This window comes from Cydia splendana, chromosome 3 (genome assembly GCF_910591565.1).
Source record: "Cydia splendana chromosome 3, ilCydSple1.2, whole genome shotgun sequence".
Taxonomy (NCBI): Eukaryota; Metazoa; Arthropoda; class Insecta; order Lepidoptera; family Tortricidae; genus Cydia; species Cydia splendana.
In genome coordinates, this window is record NC_085962.1 from 15,481,916 (window position 1) to 15,505,755 (window position 23,840).

Sequence of the window (23,840 nt, forward strand, 5' to 3'; positions counted from 1 at the left end):
CTATCGAAGTTTCGAAAATCCTTTGTCCGATTTTCACTTGTCCGAAAACGGTTGCTCGAATTTTTATAATCCATATACATTGTTTACTATATTTTTTGAAATGTCTCTAGTTTCCTATGCCACATCAACATTTTCCCGAAATTCGATAACCAGAAGAACGGTTGCCAAATTTATTATTTGACAACCGATTTGTTAACCACCTTTTCATAAATCCGATGCTACGCGAAATCGAAATGTCATTTTACCTCATATCAGTAACCAGAACAACGATTGCCAATTTTATTATTTGACTATCGATTTGGTAACCACCTTTTCGTAAATCGGATACTACGCCAAATCGAAATATCATTTTCCCTTATATTAATAACCAGAAGAACGATTCTCGGACAAGTGAAAATCGGATAAGGGATTTTCGAAACTTCAATAGGTTACCTTCGATGCTATGCCGATGCTACGTGAAATTGAAATGTAATTTTCCCTTATATCATTTTACAGTGAAGATTACATAAAACATACAGATCTTTTAAACACTACATAGTGCCCTTTATCAGAAAAGTGTCTTAGGTTAGGTTGGTTATTATAGCAATATATAGGAAGTAACCGTTTCGATAATATGGCCAGGCATCGAAAAGTTGAATGTTAAACCGAACACTTTCTTCCCGACAAATGTTCGTTACTTCTGTCCCGGAAATAGGAGCTACGTGAAGCGACTGTCAGTAGAAAAAAACTTACTACCCCTGGTAGGTTCGTTAGTTACCTTGTGTTCCTTAGAGCGGAAAAAGGGGCCCCGCGAAGCGGGGCTCTGTCAATTCGCTGACGAAACGCTATAGCTTAAAAAAATACATGACCAACAGGACGGAGCGGGGAAGTCAGTAAATCAAAGCAAAAAACTTATTCACCCGGGTAGGTTCGTTAGTTACCTTTTGTCCCTTAGAGCGGAAATAGGGGCCCCGCGAAGCGGGGCTCCGTCGACTTGCTGGTGAAACGTGATAGCTTAAAAAGATACATGACAAATAGGACGGGGCGGGGAAGTCAGTAAATCAAAGCAAAAAACTTATTCACCCGGGTAGGTTCGTTAGTTACCTTTTGACCCTTAGAGCGGAAATAGGGGCCCCGCGAAGCGGGGCTCCGTCGACTTGCTGGTGAAACGTGATAGCTTAAAAAGATACATGACAAATAGGACGGGGCGGGGAAGTCAGTAAATCAAAGCAAAAAACTTATTCACCCGGGTAGGTTCGTTAGTTACCTTTTGACCCTTAGAGCGGAAATAGGGGCCCCGCGAAGCGGAGCTCCGTCGACTTGCTGGTGAAACGTTATAGCTTAAAACGATACATGACAAATAGGACGGGGCGGGGAAGTCAGTAAATCAAAGCAAAAAACTTATTCCCCCGGGTAGGTTCGTTAGTTACCTTTTGTCCCTTAGAGCGGAAATAGGGGCCCCGCGAAGCGGGGCTCCGTCGACTTGCTGGTGAAACGTGATAGCTTAAAAAGATACATGACAAATAGGACGGGGCGGGGAAGTCAGTAAATCAAAGCAAAAAACTTATTCACCCGGGTAGGTTCGTTAGTTACCTTTTGACCCTTAGAGCGGAAATAGGGGCCCCGCGAAGCGGGGCTCCGTCGACTTGCTGGTGAAACGTGATAGCTTAAAACGATACATGACAAATAGGACGGGGCGGGGAAGTCAGTAAATCAAGGCAAAAAACTTATTCACCCGGGTAGGTTCGTTAGTTACCTTTTGTCCCTTAGAGCGGAAATAGGGGCCTCGCGAAGCGGGGCTCCGTCGACTTGCTGGTGAAACGTGATAGCTTAAAAAGATACATGACAAATAGGACGGGGCGGGGAAGTCAGTAAATCAAGGCAAAAAACTTATTCACCCGGGTAGGTTCGTTAGTTACCTTTTGTCCCTTAGAGCGGAAATAGGGGCCTCGCGAAGCGGGGCTCCGTCGACTTGCTGGTGAAACGTGATAGCTTAAAAAGATACATGACAAATAGGACGGGGCGGGGAAGTCAGTAAATCAAAGCAAAAAACTTATTCACCCGGGAAAAACTTTGGCTAGAAAAGTTGGTTAGGTTAGGTTAGAACTGAGACCCTCGCGGAAACAAACTGTTGCTAGAAAAATGGGTTAGGTTAGGTAAGAACTGCGACTCTCGCAGAAACAAATTGTTGTTAGAAAAGTGGGTTAGGTTAGGTTAGAACTGCGGCCCTCGCGGAAAAAAACTTTACGGAAAACCTACGCAAAATAAATAGCAAATCAACGTATTGATGATTTGCCCATACTTCAGTGAATTTCGGTCTTTTGATATAAGGGGAAAATAATATCTCGGTCTAAATACTTTACGCCAAAACAAGTAGTTGGCAAATAATACTTCGGGATTTTAATAAGTGTTTATTCGAAACAATCAATTTCGATTGTTTGATATGGGGGAAAATAATATTTCGTTCAAAATACTTTACGCCACAGAAAGTAGTTGGCAAATGATACTCCGGAATTTTTACAAGTGTTGATTCGAATCATAAGCGAAATAAAATTGCAGCGAACTGAGAAGGGGGGAAAATAATAAACAGGGAAACGTACTTTCGGGCAAACAAAATTTAGGCCAATTAATAAAATGGGAAACGTTTTCGGGGTACTAATAATCGACATTCCATTTTTCGGCTTTATGATAGGTAACCCGCTCGTAGGTATTTCAAAAATTTGCATTTCGACGTTTTCCACCGATTTTCGAGTGACGAAATCGAGCGATCGGAATTCAAAAATCGCCCCCCTAATTTCTATTATATTAAGCAAGTAAAAATGATTATATTAAGCTACCGTAAAATAGGGCTAATTGAGAATCACGGGCTACTTACTTGGAAAATGAAAAATTATATTAAATAAAAGTTTTGAATCTACATATTTCCTATCGTGACCTTGGTAGAAACGTAAATATTTGTCTAACAATAGTAAATCTAATGTACTATTCGCTAATGACCACACAAACGCCGAAAAATTCACACACGTGCTTGAATTTTTTTAGAGTGTATCGTTGGAATATCAATGCAATTTTATTGAATCTCGTCCTACTTCTATTCAGATTTTCATTTGTGGTAGGTTAAGACTTTTAAAATTATGTATAGGTACAAGTACAAACCTAATACTACACATTCTAGGGAGTTTTTTTAAGCGATATGATAATTTTAGATCCAGATAGAGACCCATTGATTTCCATAAAGCCCCAATCACGAGTTAATTTGGAACACCTCATCAGAAAATTATTACTCGTTCTGTGTTAATAATTCTAACATGTGTTGGACATACAATGATGGAGAAGGATGAGTAATATCTATTAAAAATATAAAACATTTATTAAAGACGAACAGCCAGTCCAGTCCCCCGAGATAAGTGGTAGACCTTCAAAATCCTTGTCAAATGTACCAATCATAAGGTTTACCTACATTAACGCTATAAAGGTAGAAAGAGGGCTATGCCCGTTAACTCACTTGTCTTTGGTGCAGTTGGTCTCGTCTGAGTTGTCGCGACAATCGTCGTCGCCGTCGCATAGCCAGTCTTTGTGGATGCACAGGCCGTTGGCGCACGTGAATTGTTCTGCCGTGCAGTTGGCTGGGCCTCCTGTAATATACTTTTTGTTAATACATATCCATTTTTTTAATTTCCGTGGACGCACGATACCTACGCCGCGCGCATCTTGTTCTTGGCTATAGAGGTTTAGAGGTGTAGAGTTAATAAGGTGGTTAACGCTTTCCTATTTCACTTTACTCTTTACCGTGGTTTTTCATTATAGGGAAGCTGGAATTAGGACAGTAAAAAATGTAACACTATGGATTTCTCAAGGGAACTCTAGTGCTCTGACGACGTCACTTATTGTCGCAAATATGTGTTTGTTGTGCATGATAGTTTTATTATTTGAGGGAGTGAGCATAGTTGGGTTTTGTCCGGTGAATATTAAGGTCATACTTAAAAAGCGGCCAAGTGCGAGTCGGAAGTGTCTCTCGCGCAAACTATATATTCAGTTTAGAAAATAATGATATTAGAAACCTAAATATCATTTTTGAAGACCTATCCATAGATATGTATGGGTATATGTATACGTATGGGTTTGATGAAAAAAAAATTTGAGTTTCAGTTCTAAGTATGGGGAACCCCCAAAATTTATTGTATTGTTTTTTTTTTCTATTTTTGTGTGAAAATCTTATTGCGGTTCACAGAATACATCTACTTCCCAAGTTTCAACAGTATAGTTCTTATAATTTCGGAAAAAAGTGCCTGTGACATACGGACGGACAGATAGCCAGACAGACATGACGAATCCATAAGGGTTCCGTTTTTTGCCATTTGGCTATGGAACCCTAATAACTTTTACTATGGGACCAAACCTGAAATCGTATAAAAAAATCGTTATATATAACATTATTGTTACATATAACCCTTAAGGTTCCCTTATGATTGACTGATTAAGAATGACTTTTCCGCCTTTTGTACGATAAATTTTCTTTTATGCAATAAAGTTTAAATATATAAATAAAACATCGACATCAATTTTGTGATTGGTCTCATTGGTCCCATACCTAGTTGAAGTTGCTCAATTAAATACGACCTATATAAATATTCAACTCGTGAAATATGGCGGCATGATTGACAAGACAGCGCTCACCACAGTGCGTCTCGTCAGAGAAATCTCCGCAGTCGTTATCGCCGTCGCAGAGCCAGTCGACGGCGATGCAGACGTTGGTGGTGTGGCAGAGGGTTCGGTTCTCGTGCTCGTCGCAGGAGCGCGTGCAGCCCGCCTCGTCCTCCGCCTCGGCGCAGTCCGCGACGCCGTCGCATCGCTTCTCCATTGAGATGCAGGTGCATGAGATCTGCATAGCAAGGTTGATGATATTTCATTTAGAACTACAGTTACGGCCCCAACTTAAGTACCCACGTCGCCATACTAGCTCTACTTACAGTAAAGTGGATACTTATGTTGTACTGACTGTACATAGTATGATTACCTATTTATAAATATTTCATTAGTTTCATTACCTATTAAGTAATTAAAACTTTAGAACTTTGTTGAACAACTGTTCAATGTCAAACTCAAGATTTTGTATAGCAGTTGGAAGTACAATCTTACTTTTCCCCATAAAATACATATCTTTTCACCACACCAGCTCGGAAAAGCTTACTTTGCACTTCAAAAACTGATAGCAAAGTTGCATTTTATTCACATGTGAGGCAAAGTAATCAAATGCAAATTTTGAGGTGTTTTCTTATGTTTGCTGGTAGAATTGACTTTTAAATGAAGATTTTGGATGATAAATAATTAAAAACATTCATTTGGATTTGATTTGGTTTGATTGTGTTTGATATTTTACATTAAATATTTGCTTCGGGTTGGTGTGGTGAAAAATGTTGTGTTTCACTCGGAGGCAAATTTTGTTTAACCCTCGTGCTTTGAAACCCTCGCAACGCTAAAGATTCCATTTTCGAACCACTCGCTACGCTCGTGGTTCAACTTTGGGATCTTTCGCTTGCTCGGGTATCAATATTAGCACGAGCGGTTAAACAACAACTTTGCCCCCTTGTAAAACAAATAACTATTATTCTTTACTAGTAATATTCTTATTGATTTTTTAGACTTGTTAACTCGTAAGACGATAAGCAAAGCTTTGTTACTAGGTTACTACATACCTAGATGCCGTGCGCCACATAGGTAATGTCTTACTGACGTGACATTCTCATTTAAAGTTTCAATATCCATTATAATCCCGACAGGGAGGGCAATGACCTCAATATCGCTAAAAGTTACATCTAAATATAACATTCTATTTGATGGAGTGCATCTGATTTTAGCTCGGATTTATTTTTACTTCATTGAATAACTCGGTTGTACGCGCATCGTTAATATACGGATTTAACAACTATTGGAAAAAGCTTAAAAGATTATCCTATCCTATCCTGTCTGTGATAGAGAATATTTCCGCGCTTCGGTATTTACGTTTCGTACGTTACCTTCCGTATTATAAAAAATATAGTATGCCACAGGAATAACGCAATCATGTTAGTACCTATAAGGTATAAGTGTTATAATAAAATTAAGTATAATTATTTAGTAGATAGGTACATACGTACATATGTATTTACAAAACAATTATTTCTTATAAAGGACATTAGGATAACATAGAAATCAGCCTTATGGCAAAGTTATTCACTGGAACGGCAGTTTTTTGTAGCATTTACTTGCACTTTGTTTTTATACAAAAGTTGTTTGACTTTTTGTCGTCTAAAAACAAGTAAATTGTTTTAATTGTTACCAATTATGGTGTTCTTATTTGTAAACGTAAGCAAAGGTATAGGTATATGTAGGTCCTGGATTTTCAAAGACAAACCCCCTTATTCATAAAACTTCACGGGCCTGATTTTGTTAAATTATGTCTTATCCCTTTCTTACAACTGCATAAGTCAAAATGACAGATAAAGACGATTATTAGCTAAATGAGGCTTGTAGCGCGTTTATGATTAAGGGGAAAGTCAATAAACACGTACCTGACAGGAGAAATTTTCCTTAGGACACGGAACATTACAACCGCCGTCGTCTTCCTCGTGATCGATGTCTTCCGCTATGATGTCCGCGTTTCTATCGAATATCGATGGTCGTTCTGCGTGCAAATTCATCGATTAAAATTTAAGTAGTGTCAAAGATTACATTATACCGTAAAATGTGTCACTTTGCCCCCACTGGGTAATTTTAAAAACTATTTCAAATTCCGTATTTTGGAGCAATGTAGAGTTAGACCAAGAAAAGCAACGATTTTGATAGTATACGCAGTGCTAGTGTTAATTTAAACGTCAAACTTCTATGAAATTATGACGTATAAATAACACTTGCACTGCTTAATTGCTTATGCTATCAAAATCGTTGTACTTAGACTTTTCTTGGTTTAGGAGCTTTTCTTTTCTTGACTCTAGGTACATTTTAACCCTTAAATGCATGATTTTTTCTTTTTGCCCGAAATTTATACAGGGTGGAAAGGCACGACGATCCTTCCCGGAAGTATTAGGTCGTTTAAGTGATACAGAGACTATTGGTAATGGTAAGAATCGTTAATTGAGTAAAAAATAAAAATTGCAAAAATACTACTTTTTAACTGTGGTGATAACCCTATAGCATGTGCACATGACGGCTAGATTAAGGATCTCCGTCGGGAAAGCTCGGGACTTTACACTTTTTTCCGATCGTTGACAGTATCGCAATGATGTATGAATGACGCATAAATGTCAAATAAATCAAATGCATGCAAAAATATTACAAACAATTTTATTACTTTCTTAGATAATTACTTTTTTCCAATATTTAATACTATCTTCTTTTCACATACGGTGTTCAAATGTACCTCCGTGTATTACAACGCCGCCGCAGCCCGTACCCGAGTATGTCGATGCACATGCGATATAGTGTATGCTCTTCGTCATTTATCCTCCGCAGAAAGCACCAATTAGCCTTTGTCTCATTTCGTCCGCAGTTTCACATTCCGTTTGGTTTGGTACACCATATCTTTTACACAGCCCCACAAATTTAAATAGCCACGAGCATCTAACATTTTTATTTGAAGAATATGACATTCAATAAGTATAGTTCAATGAAAATTTAATTTCAAACATCAGACGTCTTGTCTATTTCCTACCACGCAAGAAGGTTTGTTAGTTTGGTATTGAAGAAGTATTTATTCTTGATTTATTCTTAGTATTTCATTTTTGCAAGTTCATTTGGTGCAACTAACACAACCTACATGTAATTTTTTATTATTTTAAATAGTTTCCAATTATTCGAAAATAATTTTGTGAAACGTGTTAAGAAACTAAAACCTTTTTATCAGTCAAGGAAACCAGAGATATTTATAAGACGATTGCGTACTTTTGAGTGGTTGTCAATGTCACCATTTGAACTGTCGTTGTAAACAATGTTGTGGTTAGTATTATTAATATTAAGGAATAACATAACTATTTCATTCAAGTATTGAACAAGTGGAACCACTAAGAAAGCGAAAATCCTGCAATGATTCTTACCGTGCTGTAACCAGACCTAAAAATGGTTAGATGGCAACAAATTAGCATAATTTCCTGTCGAATACTGATTGTTTACAAGTAAGTTCATTGACCCTGTCACCTGTTAGGGTTAGAACAAAGTAGTTTTTTGCGTGGATGTTTAAAAGGTCATAATTTAGAAACGGTTGCCCATATTAACATAGTTTCTATGGAGAAAATATAGAGCTTAGGCTAAACTATCTCCCATTTCCGGAAAGGATCGTCGTGCCTTTCCACCCTGTATATGTATCACATAATTGTTTGTAAATTCTAGGAAAAATAGTAGAAAAAATATAACATCGATTTTCACTGCGAAATCAGTGTTAGAAGTTGAATTGGCTAAATCATATTTATAATTATGTAATTTTCAGTAAAATATAAATTAATTTTTTTACTACCTTTAGAAAGGTACACTATTTGTGATATACCTATGATAAAGTTTTTAAATATAAAATAATTACATACCCCGAAAAAACCGTTCAAAATCACATACTAAAAATTATCAACTTGTGGATTTTTACAAGTTTGCCGACTTTTCGTCTTAAAACGAATGTAATTTTTATAAATTAAAAATATTGCGTAAATTTAACCCTTAAATCAGTACCCTATTACTTGACATTTGGCATAAAGGTGCGTTCAAGAACGTAAGCCTTTTTATTTTAAAACTGAGCTGTCTAATGGTTTGTAGACATTTGGCAACACTATGCATTTAAGGGTTAATAATCGCATTCCGAATTGACCGAATGCCCTCAATGGTCTGCGGTTCATGCCGCAGATGAGACGGCTAAGGCTTTATTTTACGGATAGGTGTAATGAGTATGTGTCCGTAGCAGCAGTGAAGCTACTACCGTAGGCTGTGCGAAGAGAAGTAAGAGAGACACTTTTTCAAATAAACATAAAATGATAGAGATGGGTAATAGTACGTGACGCGACTTGTAAACCTTTAGTTAATCGCTACTCACGGTGCCATGGTTCCACCCGTGTATACGGGTTATGGGGCCGATAGCCGGGCACAGGTCCGGCCCCAGCCGGCGGCTGGTACGGCGGCACGCGACCTACTGGCGACCGCGGGTCCGCAGGCACCGAGGTGGTGTTGGTGGACCGCGGAACCGCCGCCGACGGGATCTCATCCGCGATTGCTGGTAAAAAAACGATTTCATTAGAACATTGCCTACTTGTCTGCTGCATGGCCGTGGTAGCCGCGTGTTCGTCATTTGTATACGACACACAAACGTCATTGAAGACACGTGTGTAATAGGTATGTACCTACTATGTAGTGCCAGAGTATGACGAATTGACAATCTCCCCAAATCTTATAGGCATATCTGTAGTAATGCTCTTGGAGCAATTTACATGTATTTTCACGTGAAGTTTCATTGTCGCGCATTAAAAAAAAATCAAAACGTAATTTGGTAAAGTGTGTGTTTTAAGACCAGAACGAACTTCCTCAACTAGGTATTACCTACCTACCTAATACGTATCTTAATTATGCCATAGAGAATAAAATACATAGAGTGCTCACTCCATACATCAGTTTTAGTACTTACCAAAAAGACTATTACTTTCATAGTCGACATCTAGCATGGAGTAGCGGAATCATCAGTACTGCTACTAAACAATTTAGATGTTGCACCGACCGAAAAGTCTAAAGCTCAACAATTTTCAGCTAATATTATAACCGGATTAACCGGAACTCTATTTTCAACTCCTTTTGCTTTAATATTAGTTGTAAATTGGTGTTCAATACAATTTTCGTGAGTCGCGATTCACGAGACATCTAGTATCAAGTAGCGGTACTGATAATTCCGGTACTCGATGCTAGATGTCGACTACGAAAATAATAGTATTTTTGGTACCAAAACTGATGTATGGAGTGAGCACTCTATTCTTCCTATAATTCTCTATGATTATGCTGATGGTGTATTCGAATACTCACCACAAAGCCATATGACGGTGAGTAGGGTTATGTATGCGGCTAGCGGCGCTGGCATGGTGTTGTCAGTGGTGGGGACGGCGCATCGCCTAGGTCACTCGCGCGCCGGCGCGCCTCCGCACCCTGACCATCTCTCCTTTCACGCTGATCTGAAAAACATGACTCTACTGAATAGGGTTTTGACCACGAAACGCACGCTACGCCCCGAGCGTCCATGCTTGACGTTGACGTCGACAGCCATACATTCGTTAAAACAACAAATGTATAAGTATACGCTGTTCGGAGCGCGCGTTTATGACTCACGGGTAAAATAACGCTTGGGACAAAAATTCTTAAATCAATATGTTTACTATCAGTGAGTCATACTCGCACAGTTATATTTTATTTTTTAACTGGGACATGTTGGTAAATCCCAGACTATAGAAGACACAGGGATTCTTTTTTGATAAAATAAATTCGTCATCGGTATAGAGTTATACCAAGAAAAGTCTGCAGTGATTTTGATAGCCCACGCAGTGCTAGTGTTATTTATACGTCATAATTTCATAGAAGTTTGACGTTTAAAATAACTCTTGCATTGCGTATGCTATCAAAATCGCTGCAGGCTTTTCTTGGTCTAACTCTACCTACATTTGACTGTAAAAAAAATTACACTTCAAATTAGTCGCCGTTTTATGTATAACTACTCCCTTTTAAAAATCAGGTATTTTTCAGGATTTTATTCTACACTTTATTCGGCGTATATTTGACACCAAAGTGGGCAAATTGATAACCTTTTCAGTAAAGCTACCAGCAGTCTATCATGTATGTATTATGATTTTTGAATTTATGACGATAGTTTTTCTTCCCTCATTTGTTTCCAAAAAAATTGCGAAGAAGTGTAAACCGGAGGGGCCTCTTTCATCTTCATTTAAGAATATTTCGATGACTTCCGAATGTCAATACCTATTATTAAAATCAAACCTATATGTAACGTAAAATTAATTAAGAGTCGAAGGAGGTTTGAACATAGTTTACATTTTTTTTTCTAACAACAATGTATAACAATATGGCTCTAACACTGATTTAAATTGTCACGATTATTGAACATTATCAAACTACACAACGGGACTTAATCGCGTATTTCAGTTTTAAGATTTACCTCCGACGTTTCGAGGACGGCGTTGTCCCCGTGGTCTCGGAGAAGTCGGAGGCTGATCTACTTTATAAGATGTTGTGTATAGAATTTTTCAATTCATTTTGTATTTAGAGTTGGCGAAGATTACAACCACGGTTCAGTCGCCGTATTGACATCATATTTTACTTACGAGCTTTTGAAATCTACAACTTTTAATTTCCGTGTTTTTAGTAAAAAATATTCAGCTGTGCTAAACTGAAGCTTGTGGCAGCATCTTTTTTCTATGTCGAGAAAACCGCCTGGGCAATTTGTGTGTCTAACGCATTTATAAGTGTCATTATACGCCCCGATTTGGTACAAAATGTGCCCTTAATCATTAATACAAGCTTCAATCTTTCAAAAGCTGTCAAACGTCAGGAGATCCCGTTTCTAATAAAAATGGCGGGTGCTTTCGTTACGTCGCTGGCCTGTTTTCAAGAAGCCACCCTGCATCGCAATTGCGCGCGCCGGAGCCAAAAGCCTCTCGAGCTACTTGTTGATATCCTTTTCATTCACAACGCACGGCTTCGCGCATTCTACGCAATTACCCGAGTACGGGGACTACGCGGCAGATTTACATTACTTCATATTAGATACGCCTTGTAGGGCATGGAGACTATAGAACAATGAAGTACACGGCATAGGTTCCTTAAACTTAAACAAGTTTCACAGTATTGCGCCTTAATATTCTGAAAAGCATAAAAACTTTACTAGGTTAATGGACAAAGGTTTAAAATTAATTTACCAGCGATCTGTTCGGCTGAATTTCACGGCCAGTAAATACATTAAGGCCCGTAGCGTGGACAGGTAATCCAATTATTGGTTGCAATATGGGGCTTTCATTCTCGCAGGCCTAAAATTATATTATCACTAAATTATATTACTTATTTACGCTCTCGCTCGCTCATAAACACAACAATTTTGTAGTTGAGTGGGACCGAGGCATAAACCAATTGATTATAGTTACGCCGAAACTAGTCATTTTGTCAATTGAGCTACAGGAAACGTATAATTCAGATTTAAAAAATGTGATACCAATCTCAATACATCCTCATCCTCCAGGCACTAATAAGTAAGTGCGAGCAGAATGCCCTGTGATTGGTGTAAAAATGCTATCATATTTTTTTAATACAAATATAAGCATAAAGCAGAGGTACCTAGAGATAAGGATAACAATAATGTAATTGCTGTTGGTTTAAGTATACGAGTATAAGGATATCAAGGATAGTTTCGAAACGTAATTTCCAATTTGTTAATTTAATAGTTTGTGCCTTTGGAAAGCAATTACCTAGGAAGCATTAGGTATTTGTCAAAGGGTAATGAGGAACCCGACATCTTAATTAGAAGTAGGTACCTACATATCGTACCGAATAACAATCAAAGCTTTCTAAAACACCAACCCTAAACATCGATCATGAAAAATCGATATGTTTTTTTCTCTACGTCAAATAAGTCAAGTCGAATGTTTAGTTAGTTCAGACTAAGATTTTTAATTGGAAATATAAATTAGATTTTTTTGGATTTGATAAATAAGGTAAAAAGGTAAGGTTTAAGGATGCTATGGCTGAATTAGGGAAATAAATATAGAATTTATCGAGGAATCAATACGGGGTGCGCACGGCGTCTTGCGCCCACGTTCGCCCGCGCATATTACCTCTCCTTCCAGCCCAGAAGTTACGGACGCATCAGCTTTACACCCACCCGCCCACGGACGTCGATGGTAATTAAAGATATGTAGGCAAATAGGTACCAATTATTTTTGCTAAGCGTTTATAGCATAGCCGGACATAATAATTAATTAAATATGTATTTATATAATTATGTGCCGTAAATATACTATTTGTTTTGACTAAAATTAGTCTAAATATGAAACTAAATGTTTAACACTAACATTGATTTAGTCTAATAAATACCTTTTCGCAATTAGTGTTTCAGCATTATCTGACTTTTACAGCGGTTAGGACAGATGCACTAAAATACCACATAAAGCCAAGTCACTGACCACACAAAAGTCTCAGCCAAATAGTATTTCACAAACATTAGAAACAATCCTCAATGATATAGTCCTTTTCTTTATATTTTTGTTAATATGAGAAGTACAGAGCACGGACGCCTCCGCGGTAGTGCCGTTCTCGCGCAACTGCCGCGACAGGGTAGCTCTAGGTGAACTGGAGCCTCGACCCCCTCTCCACGAACCCCGCGCAGTCTGCGCTTCCATCGATGAATGGACCACTCCTCCCCTTAATACCTTTCTCAACTATAAAATGCTCTTTCAGTGCTCTGCTGCATTCGTTTTGTATTCGACACTCGAAATAACCCTGGATAGAAATAGTAGCCCCAATTCTTGCACTGTATTTGTGAGTTGGCTACGAATATATGAATTTTTTTTTGAATTCATGTTGCCGTTTTGTTAGTGTAGATTAGTAAGTATATACCTACCTAATTATTGTATGGATCATTGTAACAACCTACCAACAGTTAAAATGAAAACGTCGTTATCGTGTAGGTACCTACTACCGAAATGTTTTGACAGTGTTTGTTATCTTGTGTCTGTTTTTTTCATTATTATTAATAATTTACCTACATATTAAATTCAATAAGTATATATTATATTACTTATATATAGTTAAGGACTAGACATGTGTTGTGTCACGGTCAATCGTAGGCCAATGATAGGTAGATGGGCTTTAAAAGCATAATGTACTGATATGTTGAGCGAAAATTAATGGCTTCGAAGAAATCATCTTAAATTGAGTTAACTAAAACATTGTGTGTAACTCCGGGGGTGTAAGAATATTGCAAACTCGTTTCTAATATTTCACTTAGGTACCTACCCCCCTCGTTGCACAATGTACCTACTAATTACAGTAGGTACCTACTGGTGCTCCATTACGACACCCCGTGTTATATAACAAGTACCTAAGTAACTACGTCGAAAATTTTAAGGGCCATTATGTACTGTAAAACGTACGATACACGTGCGGATACGATACACGAAAGTCAAAAACTATGCATTCGCATATTCGTAGCGATTATTTTCAAAAGTATTTACTTAATCAAAAACTTTTTAGCAACCTTACCTAACGTTGTTTTTAAAGTCTTTTATCAGGTAATCATCTCCCAGCTGCCCTTAAAGTACGTTGAGTACTATAAATAAAATTCGATTTTCGATGCACGCAGTAGACCCTCGCTGTCTTTGATAAATAAATAAATAAATAAATAAATATTACAGGACATTTTTACACAAATTGACTAAGCCCCACGGTAAGCTCAAGAAAGCTTGTGTTGTGAGTACTCAGACAACGATAAATATAATATATAAATTTACTACTTTTTTACCTAGCAACCGAATAACACGTACTTCTTAAAATAAATTTTGTGGAAAATAAAATATTTAAATATTTTCAATCTAAATCCAATCTCTCGATACAATATGTAGACAAAGTTATAGTCACAGTGCAGCGGAAAGTATTTCTCCGCGAAGGCCGGAGTCCGCAGGCCTAAACCAAAAGGAGCGCCGCCGACCCGGTTGACATGACAAGTATGTCAGTGTAAAAACATCAACAACAACAGCGAAATCCTTAATTTCTTGTTTACAAGTGATTTCTATCGTGTTACTTATTACCTACTACCGATCCCCGTGGCCGAGTCTTGTGAGTGCGTCAGCCTTGAACGTTGTGCTCTTTAAGTGCTTCAAGTGTATACGTTCTGCAAGGTCACGGCTGTTCCTTTGGAGGAATCTACTTCGCTTTTGGGAAACGTTCCAACGAATGAAGACATTTAAATGTGTTGTAAATAATTCTCTTTCATTTGCTATTTAGTGTTTGTCTTTGTATCTATACTTCTTTGTATTTTTATGTAAATTTTCAATGTTTAATCAAAATGCCCCACCTGAGATCCCGCTCCTGGAATGTCCCATCTGCTGCGACCATAAACGGTACAAAGGCCAACGCGGCCTCAATATTCACTGCGTTCGCGCTCATAGTCCGCGAATCGACCCGCAACTGCCCCCAACAGCAACTAACAACGTGGCAACCAACAGCAACGCTAATACTCACCCGGCTACTAGCTCAATTATATCCCTAGCTCAATTGCTAGCCACCCTTAAGAACGAAACAAAATTGACTAAACGTATACCTAAAGGTGCTCGTTCTTCTGTAGCACGAAGTCTGGCGGAGTGCATAGCCAGAGTGGTAGCAGATAACAGCAATGCTTCTTGGGAACGTCTTTTAACATTTGCCTATCATAATTTACATATTCCACACATGAAATCAAACCGAAGCTTAACATCAATTATCAAAAGTAACATAACTCACCCCTCCTTTCCCATACCTCATTCCGTTCACAACCCGACAGACCAAACTACTCGCCTATTATCAACCAACCCAAAGTACAAATGCAAGTCGATAGAAAATAAATTATCCGATGGCAACATAAAAGGAGCAACTAGATTACTGTTTTCCAGCGATACCTTGGCGACTTGCTCTCCTGCCGTGCTCAATGATCTGCAAGAGAAACACCCCTCCGTTTCAACATCTTCATTGCAACCCAACCCACCGGCCACCTCTTTCCAGCCACTACAAGTATCGAAAACTGCAATCTTACATGCGATACTCTCCTTTCCAACTGGGTCAGCAGGCGGACTAGACGGAATCTCTCCGCAACACCTAAAAGATTTAACTAGCCCGCTTGCAGGAGATGCCGGTGAGACTTTACTGGATGAGCTAACCGCACTCACAAACCTTATGCTTACGGGTAAAGTTTGCCAAGACATCGTCCCCGTACTATATGGGGCTAATCTTGTTGCGCTCATGAAAAAAGATGGCGGAATACGACCAATTGCAGTCGGAAACACATTTCGGCGCCTCACATCAAAAATTTGTTGCCGTGAGTTTCATTCCCGTCTAACAAGCAAATTTAAACCTACCCAGCTGGGCTTTGGACTTAAAGGAGGGTGTGAAGCGGCAGTACATGCAACTCGCTCTTTTTTAGACAGCCAACATTTCGAAATTCTTGTGAAAGTTGACGTTAAAAACGCCTTTAATTCCATAGACCGTGGCATCTTATTGAACCAAATTGAAAATGATTTGCCAGAAATTTATAGCTACCTTTGGCAATGTTACGGGACCACTTCAAAGCTTATGTATAAAAATAATGAAATACTTTCTTGTGTAGGATGTCAGCAAGGAGACCCACTAGGGCCCGCAATTTTCAGCCTAGCCATCCACCCCGTCATCACTCAGCTCACATCGGACCTAAATCTCTGGTATTTAGACGACGGCACCATCGGTGGCAGTAAGTCATCTGTGTTGGCAGACCTTAAAACTTTAATCGACCGCTTCGCAGAAATCGGTCTTTCAATCAATTTTAATAAGTGTGAAATGTTCATTTCAGAAGCCATTCCGGCCAATACCCGATCCTCTATTATCAACGAGATTAACCAGCTCACACCAAATATTTCCATTTTAACCCGCGAAACCCTCACACTTTTAGGAGCCCCCATTTTAGACGAATCCATCCCGTTATGCATAAATTCCAAAATAGAAAAATTCTTTAAGTGTTCCAACCTTTTTTATGAAATCAACCCACACATGGCCCTCTACATCTTACGACTATGCCTTTTCTCGCCCAAATTTTTGTACATCCTTCGCTGCGCCCCTCTTTGGAAATTCCCCATAATTACTGCAAACATCGACCAAATTTTAAAGGACACCGTTAGTAAAATTCTGAACGTAACCTTCACATCCCCCAGTTGGATCCAAGCTACCCTCCCGATCAAATACGGCGGTCTTGGTATCCGTTTGACGGGCAGTTTAGCTCTCCCGGCCTTTTTGTCGTCTGCCTATAGCACGCTCACCCTCATTGGTGGTATATTACGTACCCCTTCAACCGCTAATGTGTCGGTGTCGTGCCTGGCGGACGCGGAATCGGCTTGGAGTGCAGACCATCCTGTCGAACGGGTACCAGAGGAAAAATCTAGCCAAGCAACATGGGACGTCATAAATATAAAATCGCAACACCAACTCCTACTACAAAACTGCCATAACGACTACGAACGGGCGAGGCTATTAGCCGTTTCCGAAAAGGAATCAGGACATTGGCTGCACGCGCTTCCATCGCGAAACCTTGGCTCCACTCTAGATCCTTCAGCCCTACGCATCGCTGTCTGCCTCCGCCTGGGCTTAAAAATATGCGAGCCCCACGCCTGTAGTCGATGCGCTCAAGCTGTTGATGCTTTAGGACGGCACGGCTTACACTGCCAAATGAGCGCAGGCCGACTATATAGACACGCCACATTGAACGACCTGATCCGCCGCGCCCTTTGCACCGCCTCTTTACCCGCAACTCTGGAGCCGTCAGGCCTCTCTGCCACAGATGGCAAGAGACCTGACGGCTGCACTCTTGTGCCCTGGAGCCTTGGCCGCCCTTTAGCGTGGGACGCTACCTGCGTCGATACGCTAGCACCGTCCCACGTTGAGGGATCGGCCCGGAAGCCCGGGACTGCCGCGGACCAGGCCCAGACACTAAAGCGCCGCAAATATGCGTTCCTAACGGACACATACGATTTTGCGGCGCTCGCCATTGAAACACTGGGCCCATGGTCGACCGACACCAAACAGTTAATAAAGGAAGTGTCGGTTAGGCTAATAGGCGTCTCGGGCGACCACAGGGCGGGCTCCTTCTTGGCTCAAAGATTAAGTCTGGCGGTTCAAAGGGGCAACGCCGCCAGCATTCTAGGGTCCATTCCAGAAGCGGGTAGCTTGGGAGAGATATTTTATATTTAGTATTTAGTTTTAGTTGTTAGTTTAAGGTTTTGTGTAAGTATTATTTTAACATTGTTGACAATATAACATATTAATAACATCAAAAAAAAAAAAATATGTAAATGAATATTTATCTCAATTAAATATATAAATACTTAAATACATAGAAAACAACCATGACTCAGGAACAAATATCTGTATCATCATACAAATAAATGCCCTTACCACACTCTTACCAGGATTCGAACCCGGGACCATCGGCTTCATAGGCAGGGTCACTACCCACTAGGCCAGACCGGTCGTCAAATCAAATCAGGGAACATACCTACTTATAAAGAAATCTAGACGAATTGAGAACCTCCTCCATCGAAATTTTGAAGCCTATTAAATTAACGTGCCAATCGTTAACGCTCCGTAGTGTATCGTAGCCATCTCTCTCTATCACTCTTCCATATTAGTGCGACAGTGACAGTTGCGTTTCGATCGCTACGGAGCGTAAGCGATTGGCATGTTGGCTACGCGGCCAGATTCGCTTAGTTAGTTAGATTAGTATGAATATTAACGTAACGCAAGGCCGCAAAAATATCTGACACAATCTTATTTGTAGAATAAGAGCGTGTCACATGTTTTTGCGGCTTTCGAAGAGTAACATATTATTGCAGGTGACTGTACCTACACACTGGAACACCACTTCAAATCCTAGTTTTAAACAACGCCACCATTTGGCATGCGTTTGAAGCAACATGACATCGATACCCCACATATTCCAAGTCGCATTCGCATTTTGTGTGTTGACGATAGATGGCAATACCATATAGCTTAGGTTGGCTTAGGTGAGGAACTCAATATTTTCCGCCTAAAGAAACATTCTAATTTCTAACTCTGTAGATGTTAGATTTTGTTGTTGGTGCTTCATCATAGATGGCGCATCCACGCATTTTTGTGAAACTAGATTAGGGGAATTGTAGGTAATACCTATATGTATTATAAGTTTTGGCAAAAATTTCAATTTTGGTACAAGCTTTTATCGCTAACTGTACTTTTCTTTCCACAGGCAACTGATGCAACTAGGATTGCCAGATGGTCGGGATTTGGCGGGATTCTCCCGATGTTTAGCATGTGTTCCCGATTCCCGACAAAGTGAAAATTGTCCCGAAAAACAGCTTCACGTTATAAAACAATAATTTCAAATTCCGACCTGTGGTCGAGCGAGCGAGCGACCCGCGTCGAGCGCGTTAAGCAGCTGACGTAGTGGTCGTAGTGCCAATAATGTAAAATATCGTTGTTTTTAATACAATTACTTTAATTTGAATGTTTTTTTTCCCGACTTAAGTCCCAAAACCCCGAAAAATTTAATTTTTTCCCGATAAAAGCGCCTTTTGATCTGGCAACCGTAGATGCAACTAATACTCATGGAGACGATTCTAACAACCCGAAACACAATTATTTTGCGTTGTTTTATCACAGAGTTCCCATGGCCACCTCCTGTCTCCATCATCAGAACAGCTCCATGTCATCATAATATTGCATTGTGATCAGATTTACATATGTATGCAAAATTTCAGCTCAATTGGAAATCGGGAAGTGGGTCAAATTCAACTTCCAAGATTTGACCCACAACCCACACTAACAAACTAACAGAGCAAGTTAAATAAAAGCTTGTAAAAATTGCAAGTATTAAAGTTGAGCGCCTTCATTCACCGGAAGGCCTACCACGAGAAACGAAAATCGAAATTTCGTTGTCTGCCTCTTTATCGGTCTTTCGTATTCGTGCGATATACATACAAGTAGAGGCAGATAAGGAAATTTCGATTTGTATTGTGGGCCTTGTGGCTTGTTAAAAATGCAAAAATGCCACAATTAGGTCTGGGCATACCTCGCTTTAAATAATTCATATCTTCCTTCAATGTGTGATGTGTGATCAGTATTCAGAAGAGAATTTTAATAAGAGGGTCTTTAAATAAAACTTTTTATTAATAAACTTTATTTTACAAGTAACGTTTAGGTATGGACTTATCATTAAACTATTGGTTTTGTAATTTCATTCTATAAACATCAATATATTTACTAATTCGTCATCTAAGTAAGACAAGGTCATACTATAAATAATTATAGTTATTTACAACAAGCATACATATACACTATCTATCTATATTCGACAATTAAAATATGCAGAATATGATAATGATGGAAGAATCTTTATCAGAAAAGATTGGCAGGTAGAGCTCTAAATACATATGTAATTGTTTCATAGAAATAATAACATCCTATACATTTCTGTTACTTATGAGCTTATGAGTTATGACTTAACAGTAAGTAGGTAGAATTCTTAGTCGATAGGTACTTTAGTTTTATTTTGGCAATAATACATTACATAAACTATATAAACAGGAAGGTAACTCAAAACATATTCAATATTAATAATATTTTCTAAATGAATTGAGGTGAATACCTCAATTCAAAAATTCAATTTTTTTCAATTTTGAATAAAACGACCTTGATGACGCTCTTATGTTCTTACTTCTTAACATTGAGTTGTGATCAGGTCGTTTTGAACACCTTGTCAACGTAGCAACTTCTGCTGCTATTGACTGTACATCTACTTAATATGAAAATATTCAAAGAATATTGATTTCCCTAAGGACCACGATTAAGAAACCACTCTCAATTTTAAAATATATTATTAACATCAAATCGTGGTATTTAGGTAAATCAAAGCAGCACTCATTTTTTTTTATTTGTTTTACTAGGGGGCTAAGTTTTTGTTTAACCGCTCGTGCTAACATTGATTCAATTCAATTCAATTCAATTCATCTTTATTACAGATAACAAATGATCCATATTACATTAAAATCACGAACACAGTTAAGATAATAATAAATAGGTATGTACATTTAAAAATTATTCAAATAATGAAATAAAAATATAAAAATATTAGTCAGATTAAATTAAATTAAGATATTAATTATAATATAACATAGTATAGGCTAAAATTCAGTCAAATCACTACATGAAGGCTATTCCAGTGTCTCGCTATGGGGGAGTCCAAACTGCTGGCGATCACGCCCAGAATGCTGCTACTCTCACGTACACGGCGCATGATGGAGGCGACCCGCTTCCGAACAATAGCATGGAAGCCGTCTACTCGCGCTTCCGCAAACATGCCCGATGCGCTGCAGTACCTGGGCAGTCCCAACAGCATCCTGAGCGTGTTATTATATTGCACCCTTAGGGCACTAACTGCCCGCTGAGTATAGTTCACCCACAGGCAGCACGAATAAAAAGACTGGCAAAACGCCTTAAACAAAGTAATTTTTACTTCCTTACTGCATCGTACAAACCTGCGGGCCAACATATTCCCCCGAACAGCCAGCGCCCTACGCTCCCTCTCAATGTCCAGGTCGTCCGAGAGACACTCCGTGACCCAGTGACCCAAGTACTTAAATTTAGCTGTTCTTTTTAGTGGTACTCCTCCCCCTTCCTCGCGTTATCCCGGCATTCTGCCACGGCTCATGGGAGCCTGGGGTCCGCTTGACAACTAATCCCATGATTTGACGTAGGCACTAGTTTTTACGAAAGCGACTGCCATCTGACCTTCCAACCCAGAGGGTAAACTAGGCCTTATTGGGATTAGTCCGGTTTCCTCACGATGTTTTCCTTCACCGAAAATCGACTGGTAAATATCAAATGATATTTCGTACATAAGTTCCGAAGAACTCATTGGTACGAGCCGGGGTTTGAACCCGCGACCTCCAGATTGCAAGTCGCACGCTCTTACCGCTAGGCCACCAGCGCTCTTCTTTAGTGGTACTCCATTTAACATAATATTCGGGACCATACTTATCCACTTTAAAACCGCGCGACTGAAATACGAGTACCTCACTCTTCGTCGTGTTGTACTTAAGTTCATGAGCCACCGCGTACCTCTCACACTTGCCAAGCAGCCTACTAACTGCACACGCAGAGGGCCCCAACAGCACCATATCGTCGGCATAGCTAATATTGTTCACCATTTTACCCGCCACACAACAGCCAACCCTGGTGCTACTGAGATCCCCTATCAAGGCGTTCATATACAGATTGAAGAGTCGAGGAGATGATAATCCACCCTGCCTCACTCCACACTTCAAACTGTACTCCTCCGATAGTGCATTTGCCCATCTTACGACATTCACCTGGTTCTTGTACCAATAATCAAAAATACCGATCACTTCATCTGGCAGGGCAGGTTTGTTTCTGATCTTAGCTTATGCCACAGAAGCTCATAGGACACCATATCAAAAGCTTTAGATAAGTCCAAGAAACACGCGTATACTGGAGTTTTTCTCTCAGTATAGTACCGGACAGTATGCTTGAGACTTAAAATCGCTGCATCAGTCGACAGCCCAGGCTGAAAACCAAACTGAGCATCATGCAATTTAACATATTTACTAAGCTGTCGATCAAGCAGACTGTCCAGTACCTTGGCAATGGTAGTAGCTAATGATATGGGCCTATAGTTGGAACTATCCGAAAAGTCACCCTAAAAAGATACCCGAGCAAGCGAAAGATACCAAAATTGAACCACGAGCGTAGCGAGTGGTTCGAAAAATGGAATCTTGAGCGTTGCGAGGGTTTCAAAGCCCGAGGGTTAAACAAAATTTGCCGCCGAGTGAAACACAAAATTTTTCACCACACCAACCCGAAGAAAATATTAGGTAACTGTAATGAATGTTATTACATATTTATCATTCAAAGTCATCATTTAAAAGTCAATTCTACCAGCAAACATAAGGAAACAACTCAACATTTGCATTTGATTGCCTCACATCTGAATAAAATGCAACTTTGCTATCAGTTTTTGAACAATCAAGAGAGCCCTTTACCAGTTGGCGTGGTGAAAAATATATTAATGTCCGTTAAATTTTCCTTGAATCCCTCTAGTGTCAAATAAAGGAGTGCGCGTGGCAAAATGCAAAATTAATATGATATCTACTGGTAAAATATGTTCCTTATTCCACAAAGAACGATAGAAATATTCTTATATGCCTGACTTTCATATTAGATAAATAATATACAGATGTAGTGCACAATTATTTTCCTTCGTATTTTCACGGAAACGTACGATCGTGTCCTGCTATTTCAGTCAGTCTCGGTACAAAAAGTACTGAGGTTGACTGAAGTAGCATGACAAATACGAACGTTTCCGAGAAAATACGAAGAAAAACAATTATGCACTACTTCTGTATTCTCTTCGAATGAAATCGAAACCATATTAAAATGAATAGGAATCAACCATTGATTGCCAGGGGACAGCTAACGTTCGAGCTTGTCTCTGCACAATATTTTACCAATTTCCAAGAAATCTTTAATTATTTTTCTCACGTTCAATGGTTAACTACAATACTCAATAAATAAATATATATTATAGGACATTTTTTTTACACAAATTGACTAAGCCCCACGGTAAGCTCAAGAAGGCTTGTGTTGTGGGTACTCAGACAACGATATATATAATATATAAACACTTAAACACATAGAAAACAACCATGACTGAGGAGCACATATCTGTATCATCATACAAACAAATGCCCTTACCAGGATTCGAACCCGGGACCATCGGCTTCATAGGCAGGGTCACTACCCACTAGGCCAGACCGGTCGTCACTCAACTCAATGAACATATATTCTGATATATTTTATTGGAAGTACCTACAATACAGCTAAAGGTGAAATACTCAACAAATTCCGCACAAATACCTACGAATTTTTGACATAGATCCAGATAGTAGATACGTATAAGTAGTGTACATAGTAGCATAAAGTTTTAAGTAAGTATGTTTAAATAGGTACTCCTTTATTTTATTTATACAAGCCGAATGCCTATTACACTCATATTAACATTGGTATTTCTACAAACTTGTCACTTTTACTAATTT

The 23,840-nt window shown here is 39.1% G+C and overlaps 2 protein-coding genes and 1 long non-coding RNA gene across 3 annotated transcripts in view; 1 reads left to right on the plus strand and 2 right to left on the minus strand.

Moving 5' to 3' along the window:
* The window catches only part of LOC134806761 (low-density lipoprotein receptor-related protein 4), a 47,593-nt gene extending 34,412 nt beyond the window's left edge, over window positions 1-13,181 (minus strand). Inside the window, exons 1-6 of the mRNA XM_063780086.1 lie at window positions 13,072-13,181; window positions 10,006-10,151; window positions 9,032-9,208; window positions 6,531-6,643; window positions 4,657-4,861; window positions 3,485-3,614 (exon numbers count right to left, since the gene is read on the minus strand). Of these exons, the coding sequence (XP_063636156.1) occupies window positions 3,485-3,614; window positions 4,657-4,861; window positions 6,531-6,643; window positions 9,032-9,208; window positions 10,006-10,060 (680 nt within the window). The 5' untranslated portion in view covers window positions 10,061-10,151; window positions 13,072-13,181. The remainder of the gene's footprint in view (window positions 1-3,484; window positions 3,615-4,656; window positions 4,862-6,530; window positions 6,644-9,031; window positions 9,209-10,005; window positions 10,152-13,071) is intronic.
* The window catches only part of LOC134789417 (uncharacterized), a 115,004-nt gene extending 95,886 nt beyond the window's left edge, over window positions 1-19,118 (minus strand). Inside the window, exon 1 of the long non-coding RNA XR_010144062.1 lies at window positions 18,982-19,118. This is a non-coding gene — a long non-coding RNA (uncharacterized LOC134789417). The remainder of the gene's footprint in view (window positions 1-18,981) is intronic.
* On the plus strand, window positions 15,552-17,967 carry LOC134806851 (uncharacterized). The gene is made up of 2 exons (XM_063780253.1): window positions 15,552-16,453; window positions 16,911-17,967. The coding sequence occupies exons 1-2, from the start codon at window positions 16,335-16,337 to the stop codon at window positions 17,941-17,943; spliced, it is 1,152 nt and encodes a 383-aa protein (XP_063636323.1). The 5' UTR covers window positions 15,552-16,334; the 3' UTR covers window positions 17,944-17,967.
* Window positions 19,119-23,840: the final 4,722 nt, after the last annotated feature.